Source organism: Heptranchias perlo, unplaced genomic scaffold, assembly GCF_035084215.1.
Source record: "Heptranchias perlo isolate sHepPer1 unplaced genomic scaffold, sHepPer1.hap1 HAP1_SCAFFOLD_983, whole genome shotgun sequence".
NCBI classification, from domain to species: Eukaryota; Metazoa; Chordata; class Chondrichthyes; order Hexanchiformes; family Hexanchidae; genus Heptranchias; species Heptranchias perlo.
Window position 1 is genome coordinate 1641 of NW_027140029.1, and position 19361 is coordinate 21001.

The 19361-nt window shown below is 51.7% G+C and overlaps 1 protein-coding gene across 1 annotated transcript in view; it reads left to right on the forward strand.

Moving 5' to 3' along the window:
- The first annotated feature begins 7985 nt into the window (after positions 1–7985).
- The window catches only part of LOC137320138 (phosphatidylinositol transfer protein beta isoform-like), a 33800-nt gene continuing 22424 nt past the window's right edge, over positions 7986–19361 (forward strand). The window contains exons 1-4 of the mRNA XM_067981889.1: positions 7986–8081; positions 15408–15438; positions 16859–17004; positions 19162–19253. Of these exons, the coding sequence (XP_067837990.1) occupies positions 8062–8081; positions 15408–15438; positions 16859–17004; positions 19162–19253 (289 nt within the window). The 5' untranslated portion in view covers positions 7986–8061. The remainder of the gene's footprint in view (positions 8082–15407; positions 15439–16858; positions 17005–19161; positions 19254–19361) is intronic.

A 19361-nucleotide genomic window follows, 5' to 3' on the forward strand; every position in this document is an offset into this window, starting at 1 on the left:
GACCAAATCAGGGAGCAGCACCTCCCGCAAAATAAACCCCAGCTGTATACTTATTAAAGAACGAGAGGGAGAGAGAGAGAGGAAGGGAGAGAGCGAGAGACAGGGAGAGTGATGGAGAATGACAGAGAGAGGGATAGAGAGAGCGAGAGACAGGGAGAGTGATGGAGAGAGAGAGAGAGGGAGGGAGAGAAAGAAAGAGAGAGGGAGGGAGAGAGAGAGGGAGAGAATGAGACAGAGAGAGAGGGAGAGACAGAGAGAGAGAGGGACAGAGAGAGAGAGGGACAGAGAGAGAGAGGGAGAGAATGAGACAGAGAGAGAGGGAGAGACAGAGCAGGAGAGAGATACAGAGAGAGAGAGAGAGGGAGACAGAGACAGAGATAGGGAGAGAGAGAGGGAGACAGACATACAGAGAGAGAGGGAGATACATAGAGAGAGTAACAGAGACAGAGAGAGGCAACAAGAGACAGAGAGTAGGAGAGACAGAGAGTAAGAGAGAGACAGAGGGAGAGAAAGACTGACAGAGTGAGAGTGTCCCAGACAGAGAGAGAGAGAGAGACCCAGACACAGAAAGAGATCCAGACAGAGAGAGAGGGGGAGAGACAGAGAGAGACGGAGGCACAGAGAGATAGATAAAGAGACAGGGAGAGAGAGAGCGAGACAGAGAAAGAGAGAGGGAGAGATACAGAGAGAGGGAGAGACAGAGAGTCGGCAAGAAAGAGAGAGAGATAGAGCAAGGGAGAGATACAGTGGGAGACAGAGAATGAGATAGGGAGAGAGACGGAGAGAGAGGGAGAGAGAGAGCAAGGGACAGAGAGAGGGGGAGAGAGAGGGAGAGAGACAGATAGATACAAAGAGAGAGAGAGAGACACACAGGGAGAGAGGGAGAGACAGAGGAAGAGACACAGACAGAGAGGCAGCGAGAGAGAATCAGAGGGAGACAGAGAGGGAGATACATAGAGAGACTAGGAGAGAGAGAGACAGACGGAGAGACAGAGAAAGAGAGGGAGAGATAGAGACAGACAGAGTGAGCGAGAATCCCTGAGAGAGGGAGAGTGAGACGGACAGATAGGGAGAGAGTTAGACAGCAAGAGAGGCACAGAGAGAGAGGGAGAGATACAGAAAGAGAGATGGAGAGACTGCGAGATAGAGAGATACTGGGAGAGAGAGGGACGGAGACAGAGAGAGGGAGGGACAGAGAGAGACACAGAGAGAGAGTGAGAGAGAGACACAGAGAGAGGGACAGAAGAGACAGAGACAAAGAGGAAAAGAGAGACAGACAGAGAGTGAGAGAGATACAGAAAGAGAGGGAGAGGCACAGAGAGAGAGGGAGAGACAGACAGAGAGACAGCTAGGGGCTGTGAGAGAGGGAGAGAGACAGAGCAAGAGGCGAGATATAGAGAGAGAGGAGAGAGAGGCAGAGGGAGAGAGAGACACAGACAGACAGACAAAGAAAGGAGACAGAAAGAGAGAGGAAGGGAGTCAGAGTGAGAGATAGAGAAAGAAAAAGACAGGGAGACAGAAAGAGACAGAGAGAAGAGGGGGAGAGAGACAGAAAGAGAAAGTCAGCGAGACAGAAAGAGACAGAGAAGAGGGAGAGAGAGAGAGAAAGACAGTGAGACAGAAAGAGACAGAGAGAAGAGGGGGAGAGAGACAGAAAGACAGTGAGACAGAGAGAAGAGGGAGAGAGAGAGAGAAAGACAGTGAGACAGAAAGAGACAAAGAGAAGAGGGGGAGAGAGAGAGAAAGTCAGCGAGACAGAAAGAAGAGGGAGAAAGAGAGAGAAAGTCAGCGAGACAGAAGAAGAGGGGGAAAGAGAGAAAAAGTCAGTGAGACAGAGAGAGACAGAGAGAAGAGGGGGAGAGAGAAAGTCAGCGAGACAGAAAGAGACAGAGAGAAGAGGGAGAGAGAGAGAGAAAGACAGTGAGACAGAGAGAGACAGAGAGAAGAGGGGGAGAGAGACAGAGAGAGAAAGTCAGCGAGACAGAAAGAAGAGGGGGAGAGAGAGAAAGAGAGAGAAAGTCGGCGAGACAGAAAGAGACAGAAGAGGGGGAGAGAGAGAGAAAAAGTCAGCGAGCCAGAGAGAAGAGGGGGAGAGAGACAGAAAGAGAGAGAAAGTCAGCGAGACAGAAGAGGGGGAGAGAGACAGAAAGTCAGCGAGACAGAAAGAGACAGAGAGAAGAGGGGGAGAGAGAGAGAAAGAGAGAAAGTCAGCGAGACAGAGAGAAGAGGGGGAGAGAGACAGAAAGAGAGAAAGTCAGCGAGACAGAAAGAGACAGAGAGAAGAGGGAGAGAGAGACAGAAAGAGAGAGAAAGTCAGCGAGAGAGAGAAGAGGGGGAGAGAGACAGAGAGAGAGAGAAAGTCAGCGAGACAGAAGAGGGGGAGAGAGAGAGAAAGTCAGCGAGACAGAAAGAGACAGAGAGAAGAGGGAGAAAGAGAAAGACAGTGAGACAGAAAGAGACAGAAGAGGGGGAGAGAGACAGAGAAAGTCAGCGAGACAGAAAAAGACAGAGAGAAGAGGGGGAGAGAGAGAGAAAGTCAGCGAGACAGAAAGAGACAGAGAGAAGAGGGAGAGAGAGAGAAAGTCAGCGAGACAGAAAAAGACAGAGAGAAGAGGGGGAGAGAGAGAGAAAGAGAGAAAGTCAGCGAGACAGAGAGAAGAGGGGGGAGAGAGACAGAAAGAGAGAAAGTCAGCGAGACAGAAGAGGGGGAGAGAGAGAGAAAGTCAGCGAGACAGAAAGAGACAGAGAGAAGAGGGAGAAAGAGAAAGACAGTGAGACAGAAAGAGACAGAAGAGGGGGAGAGAGACAGAGAAAGTCAGCGAGACAGAAAAAGACAGAGAAGAGGGGGAGAGAGACAGAAAGAGAGAGAAAGTCAGCGAGACAGAAGAAGGGGAGAGAGAGAAAGTCAGCGAGACGGAAAGAGACAGAAGAGGGGGAGAGAGACAAAGTCAGCGAGACGGAAAGAGACAGAAGAGGGGGAGAGAGACAGAAAGAGAGAGAAAGTCAGCGAGACAGAAAGAGACAGAGAGAAGAGGGAGAGAGAGACAGAAAGAGAGAGAAAGTCAGCGAGAGAGAGAAGAGGGGGAGAGAGACAGAGAGAGAGAGAAAGTCAGCGAGACAGAAGAGGGGGAGAGAGACAGAAAGAGAGAGAAAGTCAGCGAGACAGAAAGAGACAGAGAGAAGAGGGAGAGAGAGACAGAAAGAGAGAGAAAGTCAGCGAGAGAGAGAAGAGGGGGAGAGAGACAGAGAGAGAGAGAAAGTCAGCGAGACAGAAGAGGGGGAGAGAGACAGAAAGTCAGCGAGACAGAAAGAGACAGAGAGAAGAGGGAGAGAGACAGAAAGAGAGAAAGTCAGCGAGACAGAAAGAGACAGAGAGAAGAGGGGGAGAGAGAGAGAAAGAGAGAAAGTCAGCGAGACAGAAAGAGGGGGAGAGAGACAGAAAGAGAGAAAGTCAGCGAGACAGAAAGAGACAGAGAGAAGAGGGGGAGAGAGGCAGAAAGAGAGAAAGTCAGCGAGACAGAAGAGGGGGAGAGAGAGAGAAAGTCAGCGAGACAGAAAGAGACAGAGAGAAGAGGGAGAAAGAGAAAGACAGTGAGACAGAAAGAGACAGAAGAGGGGGAGAGAGACAGAGAAAGTCAGCGAGACAGAAAAAGACAGAGAGAAGAGGGGGAGAGAGAGAGAAAGTCAGCGAGACAGAAAGAGACAGAGAGAAGAGGGAGAGAGAGAGAAAATCAGCGAGACAGAAAGAGACAGAGAGAAGAGGGGGAGAGAGACAGAAAGAGAGAAAGTCAGCGAGACAGAAGAGGGGGAGAGAGAGAGAAAGTCAGCGAGACAGAAAGAGACAGAGAGAAGAGGGAGAAAGAGAAAGACAGTGAGACAGAAAGAGACAGAAGAGGGGGAGAGAGAGAGAGAAAGTCAGCGAGACAGAAAGAGACAGAGAGAAGAGGGGGAGAGAGACAGAAAGAGAGAGAAAGTCAGCGAGACAGAAGAAGGGGAGAGAGAGAAAGTCAGCGAGACGGAAAGAGACAGAAGAGGGAGAGAGAGACAGAAAGAGAGAGAAAGTCAGCGAGACAGAAAGAGACAGAGAGAAGAGGGGGAGAGAGACAGAAAGAGAGAGAAGTCAGCGAGAGAGAGAAGAGGGGGAGAGAGACAGAGAGAGAGAGAAAGTCAGCGAGACAGAGAGAAGAGGGGGAGAGAGACAGAGAGAGAAAGTCAGCGAGACAGAAAGAGACAGAGAGAAGAGGGGGAGAGAGACAGAAAGAGAGAGAAAGTCAGCGAGACAGAAGAGGGGGAGAGAGACAGAAAGTCAGCGAGACAGAAAGAGACAGAGAGAAGAGGGAGAGAGACAGAAAGAGAGAAAGTCAGCGAGACAGAAAGAGACAGAGAAGAGGGGGAGAGAGAGAGAAGAGAGAAAGTCAGCGAGACAGAGAGAAGAGGGGGAGAGAGACAGAAAGAGAGAAAGTCAGCGAGACAGAAAGAGACAGAGAGAAGAGGGGGAGAGAGACAGAAAGAGAGAAAGTCAGCGAGACAGAAGAGGGGGAGAGAGAGAGAAAGTCAGCGAGACAGAAAGAGACAGAGAGAAGAGGGAGAAAGAGAAAGACAGTGAGACAGAAAGAGACAGAAGAGGGGGAGAGAGACAGAGAAAGTCAGCGAGACAGAAAAAGACAGAGAAGAGGGGGAGAGAGAGAGAAAGTCAGCGAGACAGAAAGAGACAGAGAGAAGAGGGAGAGAGAGAGAAAGTCAGCGAGACAGAAAGAGACAGAGAGCAGAGGGGGAGAGAGAGAGAAAGAGAGAAAGTCAGCGAGACAGAGAGAAGAGGGGGAGAGAGACAGAAAGAGAGAAAGTCAGCGAGACAGAAAGAGACAGAGAGAAGAGGGGGAGAGAGACAGAAAGAGAGAAAGTCAGCGAGACAGAAGAGGGGGAGAGAGAGAGAAAGTCAGCGAGACAGAAAGAGACAGAGAGAAGAGGGAGAAAGAGAAAGACAGTGAGACAGAAAGAGACAGAAGAGGGGGAGAGAGACAGAGAAAGTCAGCGAGACAGAAAAAGACAGAGAGAAGAGGGGGAGAGAGAGAGAGAAAGTCAGCGAGACAGAAAGAGACAGAGAGAAGAGGGGGAGAGAGACAGAGAGAGAGAGAAAGTCAGCGAGACAGAAGAAGGGGAGAGAGAGAAAGTCAGCGAGACGGAAAGAGACAGAAGAGGGGGAGAGAGACAGAAAGAGAGAGAAAGTCAGCGAGACAGAAAGAGACAGAGAGAAGAGGGGGAGAGAGACAGAAAGAGAAAGTCAGCGAGAGAGAGAAGAGGGGGAGAGAGACAGAGAGAGAGAGAAAGTCAGCGAGACAGAGAGAAGAGGGGGAGAGAGACAGAGAGAGAAAGTCAGCGAGACAGAAAAAGACAGAGAGAAGAGGGGGAGAGAGAAAGAGACAGAGAGAGAAAGTGAGCGAGACAGAAAAAGACAGAGAGAAGAGGGGGAGAGAGAGAGAGAAAGTCAGCGAGACAGAAAGAGACAGAGAGAAGAGGTGGAGAGAGACAGAGAGAGAGAGAAAGTCAGCGAGACGGAAAGAGACAGAAGAGGGGGAGAGAGACAGAAAGAGAGAGAAAGTCAGCGAGACAGAAAGAGACAGAGAGAAGAGGGGGAGAGAGACAGAAAGAGAGAGAAAGTCAACGAGACAGAAAGAGACAGAGAGAAGAGGGGGAGAGAGACAGAAAGAGAGAGAAAGTCAGCGAGACAGAGAAGAGGGGGAGAGAGACAGAAAGAGAGAGAAAGTCAGCGAGACAGAAAGAGACAGAGAGAAGAGGGGGAGAGAGAGAGAGAGAGAGAAAGTCAGTGAGACAGAGACAGAAGAGGGGGAGAGAGACAGAGAGAGAGAGAAAGACAGCGAGACAGAAAGAGACAGAAGAGGGGGAGAGAGACAGAGAGAGAGAGAAAGACAGCGAGACAGAAAGAGACACAGAGAGACAGACAGAGGCAGCAAGAGAGGGAGAGAGAGAGAGAGATGGACAGAAGAGACAGAGAGGAAGAGGGAGAGACAGACAGAGACACAGAGCGAGAGGGAGAGATATGGAGAGGAGAGAGTGAGCAAAAGACACAGAGGGAGAGACAGAGGGAGAGAGAGAGAGAGACAGATAGAGCGAGACTGACGGAAGAGAAAGAGAGGGAGAAAGATAGAGAGAGTGAGACAGAGAAAGAGAGGAAGGGAGAGAGAGGGAGCGAGAGAGAGACAGAGTGAGAGAAAGACAGCTAGACAAAGAGGGAAAGAGAAAGACGGAGAGAGAGATAGAAAGAGGGAGAGAAAGAGAGAGACAGAGACGGGGAGTGAGAGAACAGGAGGAGGCCATTCAGCCCCTCGAGCCTGTTCATCCAGATCGTGACTGATCTGTCCCTGAACCCCATTCCCCCCTCCCTTTGTCCGTATCCCTCGATCCCCAACAAAAATCTCCCGATCTCAGTCTCGAAAACTCCAACTGACCCCCAACACCCACAGCTTTTATTTGGGGGGAGAGAGTTCCAGATTCCCACTCCCCCTTTGTGTGAAGAAATCCTTCCTGACATCACCCCCTGAACGGCCGAGCTCTGATTTTAAGATTATTCCCCCACTTGTTCTGGACTCTCCCACCAGAGGAAATAGTTTCTCTCCATCGACCCCATCGAATCCTTTAATCATCTTAAACCCCTCGATTAGATCACCCCTTAATCTCCGACACTCGAGGGAATACAAGCCCAGTCTGTGTCACCTCTCCTCGTTATTTAACCCTCATTTATTAGTTATTGTCAAATTATTATTAATAATGTTGGTTTCCAGGGAATCGTTTGATCCGAGGTTTAGTTCGTATATTTAAATTTCATTTCTTTATTAGTACATTCATTAGTATTTCTTCTTTAATATATTGATGGTTTATATCGATTCTTTTGTTTATTTATTAATTGTTATTTCTTCTTTAAGATGATTATTATTTATATTTATTGATGTTTTGTTTCTTATTTACTGTAGAAAACAGTGTCCATTCTTTAGTATAGTTATTGATTATTAATATTTAATGATCAATCAATATCCTTTCTTTAGTATATTGATGAATTATATTGATTATTTATTTATCATTAGTATCTGTTCTTTATTAATATTGATTGAGGATTATTTATAATATTTATATTATTAATATTGATTGAGGGATTATTTATTAATTATTATCTATTCCTTAGTATATTGATTATTTAGAGGGTCGATTGATTATTGATTGGATAATTTACATTATTTATATTAATTATTGTTTAATTATTATATTAATTAGTATTCATTCCTTATTTATATTGATTATTACTTAAATTATTTATATAAATTACTGATTGCCGATTATACTAATTAGTATCCATTCTTTATTGTTATTTATATTATTGATTATTGATATTAATTATTGATAAATTATTAATTATCTATTATCTAGTGTTCAATACATTGATCATTTACATTATTCATTATTTATATTCTTTATATTGATAATTGTTTGGATTATATTATTATTGATTATAAGTATTATCAATTTTGTTTATTTATATTATATTATTGAGCACAATATTATTATTGATTATATTATAATTGATATGATTGATTATTGATATTGATTAATATTGATTAATTATTATTGATTTATATATATTGATCATTGATTTAGTAATAATTATTGATCATATTAATATTATTGATCATATTACTGATTATTGATTTATTATTGATCATATTATTATTATTGATATTACTGATTATTGATTTATTATTGATCATATTATTATTATTATTGATCATATTATTATTGATATTATTATTGATTATTGATCGGGGCTGATCCCCGGGACCCTCCGCTCTATTTAATAGACCCTTTTCCCCTGCGACCATTCGGGGTCTTTTCCAGCCTCCCGGGCGCGCTCCGATGACGTCACCACGGCCTCCGCCTGACGTCACCCGGGCGGGGAGGCGGTGCGCGCGCACAGCAGGAAGTGACGCCGCGGCACCGGGCCCAGGGTCTGGGCCGACTTCCTGTTTCCGGACCGTCGGCTTCGGGGCGAAGATGGTTCTGATCAAAGAATAGTGAGTGAGGCCTGGGGGGCAAGAGGAGACCCCGGGGGGAGGACCTGAGGGAGGTGGGAGGACCAGGGGGAGGACCAGAGGGAATGGGGGGCAAGAGGAGACCCCGGGGGGAGGACCTGAGGGAGGTGGGAGGACCAGGGGGAGGACCTGAGGGAATGGGGGGCAAGAGGAGACCCCGGGGGGAGGACCTGAGGGAGGTGGGAGGACCAGGGGGAGGACCAGAGGGAATGGGGGGCAAGAGGAGACCCCGGGGGGAGGACCTGAGGGAGGTGGGAGGACCAGGGGGAGGACCAGAGGGAATGGGGGGCAAGAGGAGACCCCGGGGGGAGGACCTGAGGGAGGTGGGAGGACCAGGGGGAGGACCAGAGGGAATGCGGGGCAAGAGGAGACCCCGGGGGGAGGACCTGAGGGAGGTGGGAGGACCAGGGGGAGGACCAGAGGGAATGGGGGGCAAGAGGAGACCCCAGGGGGAGGACCAGAGGGAATGGGGGGCAAGAGGAGACCCCGGGGGGAGGACCTGAGGGAGGTGGGAGGACCAGGGGGAGGACCAGAGGGAATGGGGGGCAAGAGGAGACCCCGGGGGGAGGACCTGAGGGAGGTAGGAGGACCAGGGGGAGGACCAGAGGGAATGGGGGGCAAGAGGAGACCCCGGGGGGAGGACCTGAGGGAGGTGGGAGGACCAGGGGGAGGACCTGAGGGAATGGGGGGCAAGAGGAGACCCCGGGGGGAGGACCTGAGGGAGGTGGGAGGACCAGGGGGAGGACCAGAGGGAATGGGGGGCAAGAGGAGACCCCGGGGGGAGGACCTGAGGGAGGTGGGAGGACCAGGGGGAGGACCAGAGGGAATGGGGGGCAAGAGGAGACCCCGGGGGGAGGACCTGAGGGAGGTGGGAGGACCAGGGGGAGGACCAGAGGGAATGCGGGGCAAGAGGAGACCCCGGGGGGAGGACCTGAGGGAGGTGGGAGGACCAGGGGGAGGACCAGAGGGAATGGGGGGCAAGAGGAGACCCCAGGGGGAGGACCAGAGGGAATGGGGGGCAAGAGGAGACCCCGGGGGGAGGACCTGAGGGAGGTGGGAGGACCAGGGGGAGGACCAGAGGGAATGGGGGGCAAGAGGAGACCCCGGGGGGAGGACCTGAGGGAGGTAGGAGGACCAGGGAGAGGACCTGGGGGAATGGGCAGCAAGAGGAGACCCCGGGGGGAGGACCTGAGGGAGGTGGGAGGACCAGGGGGAGGACCTGAGGGAATGGGGGGCAAGAGGAGACCCCGGGGGGAGGACCTGAGGGAGGTGGGAGGACCAGAGGGAATGGGGGGCAAGAGGAGACCCCGGGGGGAGGACCTGAGGGAGGTAGGAGGACCAGGGGGAGGACCAGAGGGAATGGGGGGCAAGAGGAGACCCCGGGGGGAGGACCTGAGGGAGGTGGGAGGACCAGAGGGAATGGGGGGCAAGAGGAGACCCCAGGGGGAGGACCTGAGAGAGGTGGGAGGACCAGGGGGAGGACCAGAGGGAATGGGGGGGCAAGAGGAGACCCCAGGGGGAGGACCTGAGGGAGGTGGGAGGACCAGAGGGAATGGGGGGCAAGAGGAGACCCCAGGGGGAGGACCAGAGGGAATGGGGGGCAAGAGGAGACCCCAGGGGGAGGACCAGAGGGAATGGGGGGCAAGAGGAGACCCCGGGGGGAGGACCTGAGGGAGGTGGGAGGACCAGAGGGAATGGGGGGCAAGAGGAGACCCCAGGAGGAGGACCTGAGGGAGGTGGGAGGACCAGAGGGAATGGGGGGCAAGAGGAGACCCCAGGGGGAGGACCAGAGGGAATGGGGGGCAAGAGGAGACCCCGGGGGGAGGACCAGAGGGAATGGGGGGCAAGAGGAGACCCTGGGGGGAGGACCAGAGGGAATGGGGGGCAAGAGGAGACCCTGGGGGGGAGGACCAGAGGGAATGGGGGGCAAGAGGAGACCCCAGGGGGAGGACCAGAGGGAATGGGGGGCAAGAGGAGACCCCGGGAGGAGGACCAGAGGGAATGGGGGGCAAGAGGAGACCCTGGGGGGAGGACCAGAGGGAATGGGGGGCAAGAGGAGACCCCAGGGGGAGGACCAGAGGGAATGGGGGGCAAGAGGAGACCCCGGGGGGAGGACCAGAGGGAGGTGGGAGGACCAGAAGGAATGGGGGGCAAGAGGAGACCCCAGGGGGAGGACCAGAGGGAATGGGGGGCAAGAGGAGACCCCGGGAGGAGGACCAGAGGGAGGTGGGAGGACCAGGAGGAGGACCAGAGCAAAGGGGGGGGGCAAGAGGAGACCCCGGTGGGAGGACCAGAGGGAGGTGGGAGGATCAGAGTGAATGGGGGGGCAAGAGGAGACCCCAGGAGGAGGACCAGAGGGAATGGGGGGCATGTGGAGACCCCGGGAGGAGGACCAGAGGGAGGACCGGGGGGGGAGGACCACAGGGAATGGGGGGGCAAGAGGAGACCCCGGAAGGAGGACCCGAGGGAGGTGGGAGGACCAGGGGGAATGGGGGGCATGTGGGAGGAGATTTAATGGGGAGTGTGTACACGGACTGTGGGAGGTGATTTAATGGGGAGTGTGTACACGGACTGTGGGAGGTGATTTAATGGGGAGTGTGTACACGGACTGTGGGAGGTGATTTAATGGGGAGTGTGTACACGGACTGTGGGAGGAGATTAAATGGGGAGAGTGTACACGGACTGTGGGAGGTGATTAAATGGGGAGAGTGTACACGGACTGTGGGAGGAGATTAAATGGGGAGTGTGTACACGGACTGTGGGAGGAGATTTAATGGGGAGTGTGTACACGGACTGTGGGAGGTGATTTAATGGGGAGTGTGTACACGGACTGTGGGAGGTGATTAAATGGGGAGTGTGTACACGGACTGTGGGAGGAGATTAAATGGGGAGAGTGTACACGGACTGTGGGAGGAGATTAAATGGGGAGTGTGTACACGGACTGTGGGAGGAGATTAAATGGGGAGTGTGTACATGGACTGTGGGAGGAGATTAAATGGGGAGAGTGTACACGGACTGTGGGAGGAGATTAAATGGGGAGTGTGTACACGGACTGTGGGAGGAGATTAAATGGGGAGTGTGTACACGGACTGTGGGAGGAGATTAAATGGGGAGAGTGTACACGGACTGTGGGAGGAGATTAAATGGGGAGTGTGTACACGGACTGTGGGGGGAGATTAAATGGGGAGAGTGTACACGGACTGTGGGAGGAGATTAAATGGGGAGTGTGTACACGGACGGTGGGAGGAGATTAAATGGGGAGAGTGTACACGGACTGTGGGAGGAGATTTAATGGGGAGAGTGTACACGGACTGTGGGAGGAGATTAAATGCGGAGTGTGTACACGGACTGTGGGGGGTGATTAAATGGGGAGTGTGTACACGGACTGTGGGAGGAGATTAAATGGGGAGAGTGTACACGGACTGTGGGAGGAGATTAAATGGGGAGTGTGTACACGGACTGTGGGAGGAGATTAAATGGGGAGAGTGTACACGGACTGTGGGGGGTGATTTAATGGGGAGTGTGTACACGGACTGTGGGAGGAGATTAAATGGGGAGTGTGTACACGGACTGTGGGAGGAGATTAAATGGGGAGTGTGTACATGGACTGTGGGAGGAGATTAAATGGGGAGAGTGTACATGGACTGTGGGAGATGATTTAATGGGGAGAGTGTACACGGACTGTGGGGGGTGATTAAATGGGGATTGTGTACACGGACTGTGGGGGGTGATTAAATGGGGAGTGTGTACATGGACTGTGGGAGGAGATTAAATGGGGAGTGTGTACACGGACTGTGGGAGATGATTTAATGGGGAGAGTGTACACGGACTGTGGGGGGTGATTAAATGGGGATTGTGTACACGGACTGTGGGGGGTGATTAAATGGGGAGTGTGTACATGGACTGTGGGAGGAGATTAAATGGGGAGTGTGTACACGGACTGTGGGAGATGATTTAATGGGGAGAGTGTACACGGACTGTGGGGGGTGATTAAATGGGGAGTGTGTACACGGACTGTGGGAGGAGATTAAATGGGGAGTGTGTACACGGACTGTGGGAGGAGATTAAATGGGGAGTGTGTACACGGACTGTGGGAGGAGATTAAATGGGGAGAGTGTACACGGACGGTGGGGAGGTGATTTAATGGGGAGTGTGTACACGGACTGTGGGAGGTGATTTAATGGGGAGAGTGTACACGGACTGTGGGAGGAGATTAAATGGGGAGAGTGTACACGGACTGTGGGAGGAGATTAAATGGGGAGTGTGTACACGGACTGTGGGAGGAGATTAAATGGGGAGAGTGTACACGGACGGTGGGGAGGTGATTTAATGGGGAGAGTGTACACGGACTGTGGGAGGTGATTTACTGGGGAGTGTGTACACGGACTGTGGGAGGAGATTAAATGGGGAGTGTGTACACGGACTGTGGGGGGTGATTAAATGGGGAGTGTGTACACGGACTGTGGGGGGTGATTAAATGGGGAGTGTGGACACGGACTGTGGGGGGTGATTAAATGGGGAGTGTGTACACGGACTGTGGGAGGAGATTAAATGGGGAGAGTGTACACGGACTGTGGGAGGTGATTTAATGGGGAGTGTGCACACGGACTGTGGGGGGTGATTAAATGGAGAGAGTGTACACGGACTGTGGGGGGTGATTAAATGGGGAGTGTGTACATGGACTGTGGGAGGAGATTAAATGGGGAGAGTGTACACGGACTGTGGGGGGTGATTTAATGGGGAGTGTGTACACGGACTGTGGGAGGAGATTAAATGGGGAGTGTGTACACGGACTGTGGGAGGAGATTAAATGGGGAGAGTGTACACGGACTGTGGGAGGAGATTAAATGGGGAGAGTGTACACGGACTGTGGGGGGTGATTAAATGGGGAGTGTGTACACGGACTGTGGGGGGTGATTAAATGGGGAGTGTGTACATGGACTGTGGGAGGAGATTAAATGGGGAGTGTGTACACGGACTGTGGGAGGAGATTAAATGGGGAGTGTGTACACGGACTGTGGGAGGAGATTAAATGGGGATTGTGTACACGGACTGTGGGAGGAGATTAAATGGGGAGTGTGTACACGGACTGTGGGAGGTGATTTAATGGGGAGTGTGTACACGGACTGTGGGAGGAGATTAAATGGGGAGTGTGTACACGGACTGTGGGAGGAGATTAAATGGGGAGTGTGTACATGGACTGTGGGAGGTGATTTAATGGGGAGTGTGTACATGGACTGTGGGAGGAGATTAAATGGGGAGAGTGTACACGGACTGTGGGAGGAGATTAAATGGGGATTGTGTACACGGACTGTGGGTGGTGATTTAATGGGGAGAGTGTACACGGACTGTGGGAGGAGATTAAATGGGGATTGTGTACACGGACTGTGGGTGGTGATTTAATGGGGAGAGTGTACACGGACTGTGGGAGGAGATTAAATGGGGATTGTGTACACGGACTGTGGGTGGTGATTTAATGGGGAGTGTGTACATGGACTGTGGGAGGAGATTAAATGGGGAGTGTGTACATGGACTGTGGGAGGAGATTAAATGGGGAGAGTGTACACGGACTGTGGGAGGAGATTTAATGGGGAGAGTGTACACGGACGGTGGGGAGGTGATTTAATGGGGAGAGTGTACACGGACGGTGGGGAGATGATTAAATGGGGAGAGTGTACACGGACGGTCGGAGGTGATTTAATGGGGAGTGTGTACACGGACTGTGGGGGGTGATTTAATGGGGAGAGTGTACACGGACTGTGGGGAGGTGATTTAATGGGGAGAGTGTACACGGACGGTGGGGAGATGATTAAATGGGGAGAGTGTACACGGACGGTCGGAGGTGATTTAATGGGGAGAGTGTACACGGACGGTGGGAGGTGATTTAATGGGGAGTGTGTACACGGACGGTGGGGAGATGATTTAATGGGGAGAGTGTACACGGACGGTGGGGAGGTGATTTAATGGGGAGAGTGTACACGGACTGTGGGTGGTGATTTAATGGGGAGAGTGTACACGGACGGTGGGAGGTGATTTAATGGGGAGTGTGTACACGGACTGTGGGGAGGTGATTTAATGGGGAGAGTGTACACGGACGGTGGGAGGTAATTTAATGGGGAGAGTGTACACGGACGGTCGGAGGTGATTTAATGGGGAGTGTGTACACGGACGGTGGGGAGGTGATTTAATGGGGAGAGTGTACACGGACGGTGGGAGGTGATTTAATGGGGAGTGTGTACACGGACTGTGGGGAGGTGATTTAATGGGGAGAGTGTACACGGACTGTGGGGGGTGATTTAATGGGGAGAGTGTACACGGACTGTGGGGAGGTGATTTAATGGGGAGTGTGTACACGGACTGTGGGGAGGTGATTTAATGGGGAGTGTGTACACGGACTGTGGGGAGGTGATTTAATGGGGAGTGTGTACACGGACTGTGGGGAGGTGATTTAATGGGGAGTGTGTACACGGACTGTGGGGAGGTGATTTAATGGGGAGTGTGTATACGGACTGTGGGGAGGTGATTTAATGGGGAGAGTGTACACGGACTGTGGGGAGGTGATTTAATGGGGAGAGTGTACACGGACTGTGGGGAGGTGATTTAATGGGGAAGAGTGTACACGGACTGTGGGGAGGTGATTTAATGGGGAGAGTGTACACGGACTGTGGGGAGGTGATTTAATGGGGAGAGTGTACACGGACTGTGTGAGGAGATTTAATGGGGAGTGTGTACACGGACTGTGGGAGGAGATTAAATGGGGAGAGTGTACACGGACTGTGGGGAGGTGATTTAATGGGGAGAGTGTACACGGACGGTGGGGAGGTGTTTTAATGGGGAGAGTGTACACGGACGGTGGGGAGATGATTAAATGGGGAGAGTGTACACGGACGGTCGGAGGTGATTTAATGGGGAGAGTGTACACGGACGGTGGGAGGTGATTTAATGGGGAGAGTGTACACGGACTGTGGGGGGTGATGTAATGGGGAGAGTGTACACGGACGGTGGGGAGGTGATTTAATGGGGAGAGTGTACACGGACGGTGGGAGGTGATTTAATGGGGAGAGTGTACACGGACGGTGGGAGGTGATTTAATGGGGAGAGTGTACACGGACGGTGGGAGGTGATTTAATGGGGAGAGTGTACACGGACGGTGGGGAGGTGATTTAATGGGGAGAGTGCACACGGACGGTGGGAGCAGTAATTCGGGAGTTTGAATACTTGCCTCGTCTGCTGTTACCCCCTGATATCCAACTGCTGCTCATTGCCTAATCCCGATTTTGTTCCTTGTTCTCCCCTCTGCCGTTTTAGCCGGATTCTGCTCCCTTGCTCAGTTGAAGAGGTGAGTCCCGATTTCATTCTCCGTTCCCACTCCTGTCAATCTTCTCTGACGTCGGTGGAGAGTTGCCAAACTCCACCAGCCACACTGGGGGTGTGGTGAACTCCCAGACAGTCGGGCAGGACGGCTGAGATGGAGGAGCCTGCAGAAAGCTGGCTGTCTGGTCGGTGGGTCAGACACTGAGCTCTCACCCTCTGCGACCTGAGGGGGGAACTCCAGCTCGCAACAGAGGGGATGAGGGGTTCCTCTCTCTGATTGGGACAGTGTAGAGGGAGCTTTACTCTGTATCTAACCCTGTACCTGCCCTGGGAGTGTTTGATGGGTCAGTGTAGAGGGAGCTTTACTCTGTATCTAACCCTGTACCAGCCCTGGGAGTGTTTGATGGGACAGTGTAGAGGGAGCTTTACTCTGTATCTAACCCTGTACCAGCCCTGGGAGTGTTTGATGGGACAGTGTAGAGGGAGCTTTACTCTGTATCTAACCCTGTACCTGCCCTGGGAGTGTTTGATGGGACAGTGAGGAGGGAGCTTTACTCTGTATCTAACCCTGTACCTGCCCTGGGAGTGTTTGATGGGACAGTGTAGAGGGAGCTTTACTCTGTATCTAACCCTGTACCTGACCCTGGGAGTGTTTGACGGGACAGTGTGGAGGGAGCTTTACTCTGTCCCTGACCCTGGGAGTGTTTGACGGGACAGTGTGGAGGGAGCTTTACTCTGTATCTAACCCTGTACCTGCCCTGGGAGTGTTTGACGGGACAGTGTAGAGGGAGCTTTACTCTGTATCTAACCCTGTACCTGCCCTGGGAGTGTTTGACGGGACAGTGTAGAGGGAGCTTTACTCTGTATCTAACCCTGTCCCTGACCCTGGGAGTGTTTGACGGGACAGTGTAGAGGGAGCTTTACTCTGTATCTAACCCTGTCCCTGACCCTGGGAGTGTTTGACGGGACAGTGTAGAGGGAGCTTTACTCTGTATCTAACCCTGTCCCTGACCCTGGGAGTGTTTGACGGGACAGTGTAGAGGGAGCTTTACTCTGTATCTAACCCTGTACCTACCCTGGGAGTGTTTGATGGGCCAGTGTCGAGGGAGCTTTACTCTGTATCTAACCCTGTACCTGACCCTAGGAGTGTTTGATGGGACAGTGTAGAGGGAGCTTTACTCTGTATCTAACCCTGTACCTACCCTGGGAGTGTTTGATGGGACAGTGTAGAGGGAGCTTTACTCTGTATCGAACCCTGTACCTGCCCTGGGAGTGTTTGATGGGACAGTGTAGAGGGAGCTTTACTCTGTCCCTGACCCTGGGAGTGTTTGATGGGACAGTGTGGAGGGAGCTTTACCCTGTCCCTGACCCTGGGAGTGTTTGGTGCTGTCGATGGGGTTATTTTTGCTCAGTGTAGTAATTTGATCTTTCCCCTGATCTCTCAGTACCAGGTCGGCCAGCTCTATTCAGTTGCAGAGGCGAGCAAGAACAACACAGGAGGTGGAGACGGCATTGAGGTCCTCACAAATGAACCGTACGAGAAGGATGGTGAGAGGGGACAGTACACACACAAAATCTACTATCTGGAGAAGTGAGTAACCTGTGTTCAGTGTGAACCATAGAAAAGATACAGCACAGAATGGGGCCATTCGGCCCATCGTGTCCGTGCCGGCTCGAAGAACAACCAGGTGCCCATTCTGATCCCACCTTCCAGCACCCGGTCCGTAGCCCTGCAGTTTTCAGCACTTTAGGTGCAGGTCCAGGTACTTTTTAAAAGAGTTGGGGGTCCCTGCCTCTACCACCAATTCTTGCAGCGAATTCCATACACCCCCCACCCTCTGGGTAAAAAAGTTTTTCCTCATGTCCCCTCTAATCCTTCCGCCAATCAGCTTAAATCTATGTCCTCTAGTTCTTGAACTCTCCGCTAGGGGAAACAGGTACTTCCTGTCTACTCTATCTCGGCCCCTCATAATTTTGTACACCTCAATCAAGTCTCTCCTCAGCCTCCTCTGCTCCAAGGAAAACAACCCCAGCCTATCCAATCTCTCCTCGTTGCTGCAATTTTCAAGCCCTGCCAACATTCTTGTAAATCTTCTCTGCACTCTCTCCAGAGCAATTACGTCCTTCCTGTAATGTGGTGACCAGAACTGCGCACAATACTCCAGCTGTGGCCTTACCAGCGTTTTATACAGTTCCGTCATTACATCCCTGCTTTTGTATTCTATACCTCGGCTAATAACGGAGAGCATTCCGTATGCCTTCTTCACAACCTTAACTATCTGTACTGCCACCTTCAGGGACCTGTGCACATGCACTCCAAGGTCTCTCACTTCCTCTACCCCTCTCAATATATTCCCGTTTACTGCGTATTCCCTTTTACTGTTTGCCCTCCCTAAGTGCATTACCTCACACTTCTCCGGGTTGAACTCCATTTGCCACTTTTCCGCCCACTCCACCAACCCATTGATATCTTCTTGGAGTCTACAGCTATCCTCTTCACTATCAACTACACGGACAATTTTTGTGTCGTCTGCAAATTTGCCAATCATGCCCCCTACATTCAAGTCCAAATCATTAATATATACCACAAACAGCAAGGGTCCCAACACTGAGCCCTGTGGCACACCACTGGAAACCCTGGGAGTGTTTGATGGGACAGTGTAGAGGGAGCTTTACTCTGTATCTAACCCTGGGAGTGTTTGATGGGACAGTGTAGAGGGAGCTTTACTCTGTATCTAACCCTGGGAGTGTTTGATGGGACGGTGTAGAGGGAGCTTTACTCTGTATCAAACCCTGGGAGTGTTTGATGGGACGGTGTAGAGGGAGCTTTACTCTGTATCTGACCCTGGGAGTGTTTGATGGGACAGTGTAGAGGGAGCTTTACTCTGTATCTAACCCTGGGAGTGTTTGATGGGACAGTGTAGAGGGAGCTTTACTCTGTATCTAACCCTGGGAGTGTTTGATGGGACGGTGTAGAGGGAGCTTTACTCTGTATCTGACCCTGGGAGTGTTTGATGGGACAGTGTAGAGGGAGCTTTACTCTGTATCTAACCCTGGGAGTGTTTGATGGGACGGTGTAGAGGGAGCTTTACTCTGTATCTAACCCTGGGAGTGTTTGATGGGACGGTGTAGAGGGAGCTTTACTCTGTATCAAACCCTGGGAGTGTTTGATGGGACGGTGTAGAGGGAGCTTTACTCTGTATCTGACCCTGGGAGTGTTTGATGGGACAGTGTAGAGGGAGCTTTACTCTGTATCTAACCCTGGGAGTGTTTGATGGGACAGTGTAGAGGGAGCTTTACTCTGTATCTGACCCTGGGAGTGTTTGATGGGACAGTGTAGAGGGAGCTTTACTCTGTATCTAACCCTGGGAGTGTTTGATGGGACGGTGTAGAGGGAGCTTTACTCTGTATCTGACCCTGGGAGTGTTTGATGGGACAGTGTAGAGGGAGCTTTACTCTGTATCTGACCCTGGGAGTGTTTGATGGGACAGTGTAGAGGGAGCTTTACTCTGTATCTAACCCTGGGAGTGTTTGATGGGACGGTGTAGAGGGAGCTTTACTCTGTATCTAACCCTGGGAGTGTTTGATGGGACAGTGTAGAGGGAGCTTTACTCTGTATCTAACCCTGGGAGTGTTTGATGGGACAGTGTAGAGGGAGCTTTACTCTGTTTCTGACCCTGGGAGTGTTTGATGGGACGGTGTGTGTGAATCATTGACCCTGACTGCAGCCTCTTCTTTTCTGTCCCAGTAAAGTGCCACAGTTCATTCGACTGATTGCTCCCGAGGGGTCTCTCGTTGTCCATGAGAAAGCCTGGAACGCCTACCCTTACTGTCGCACAGGTGTGTAGCACATCGCACTGGAACAGGAGCTTCGCTAACACGAAAGAGAGAGTCGGCATAAAGGGGCCATCTTCAGGTTGGCAAGATGTAACGAGTGGAGTGCCACAG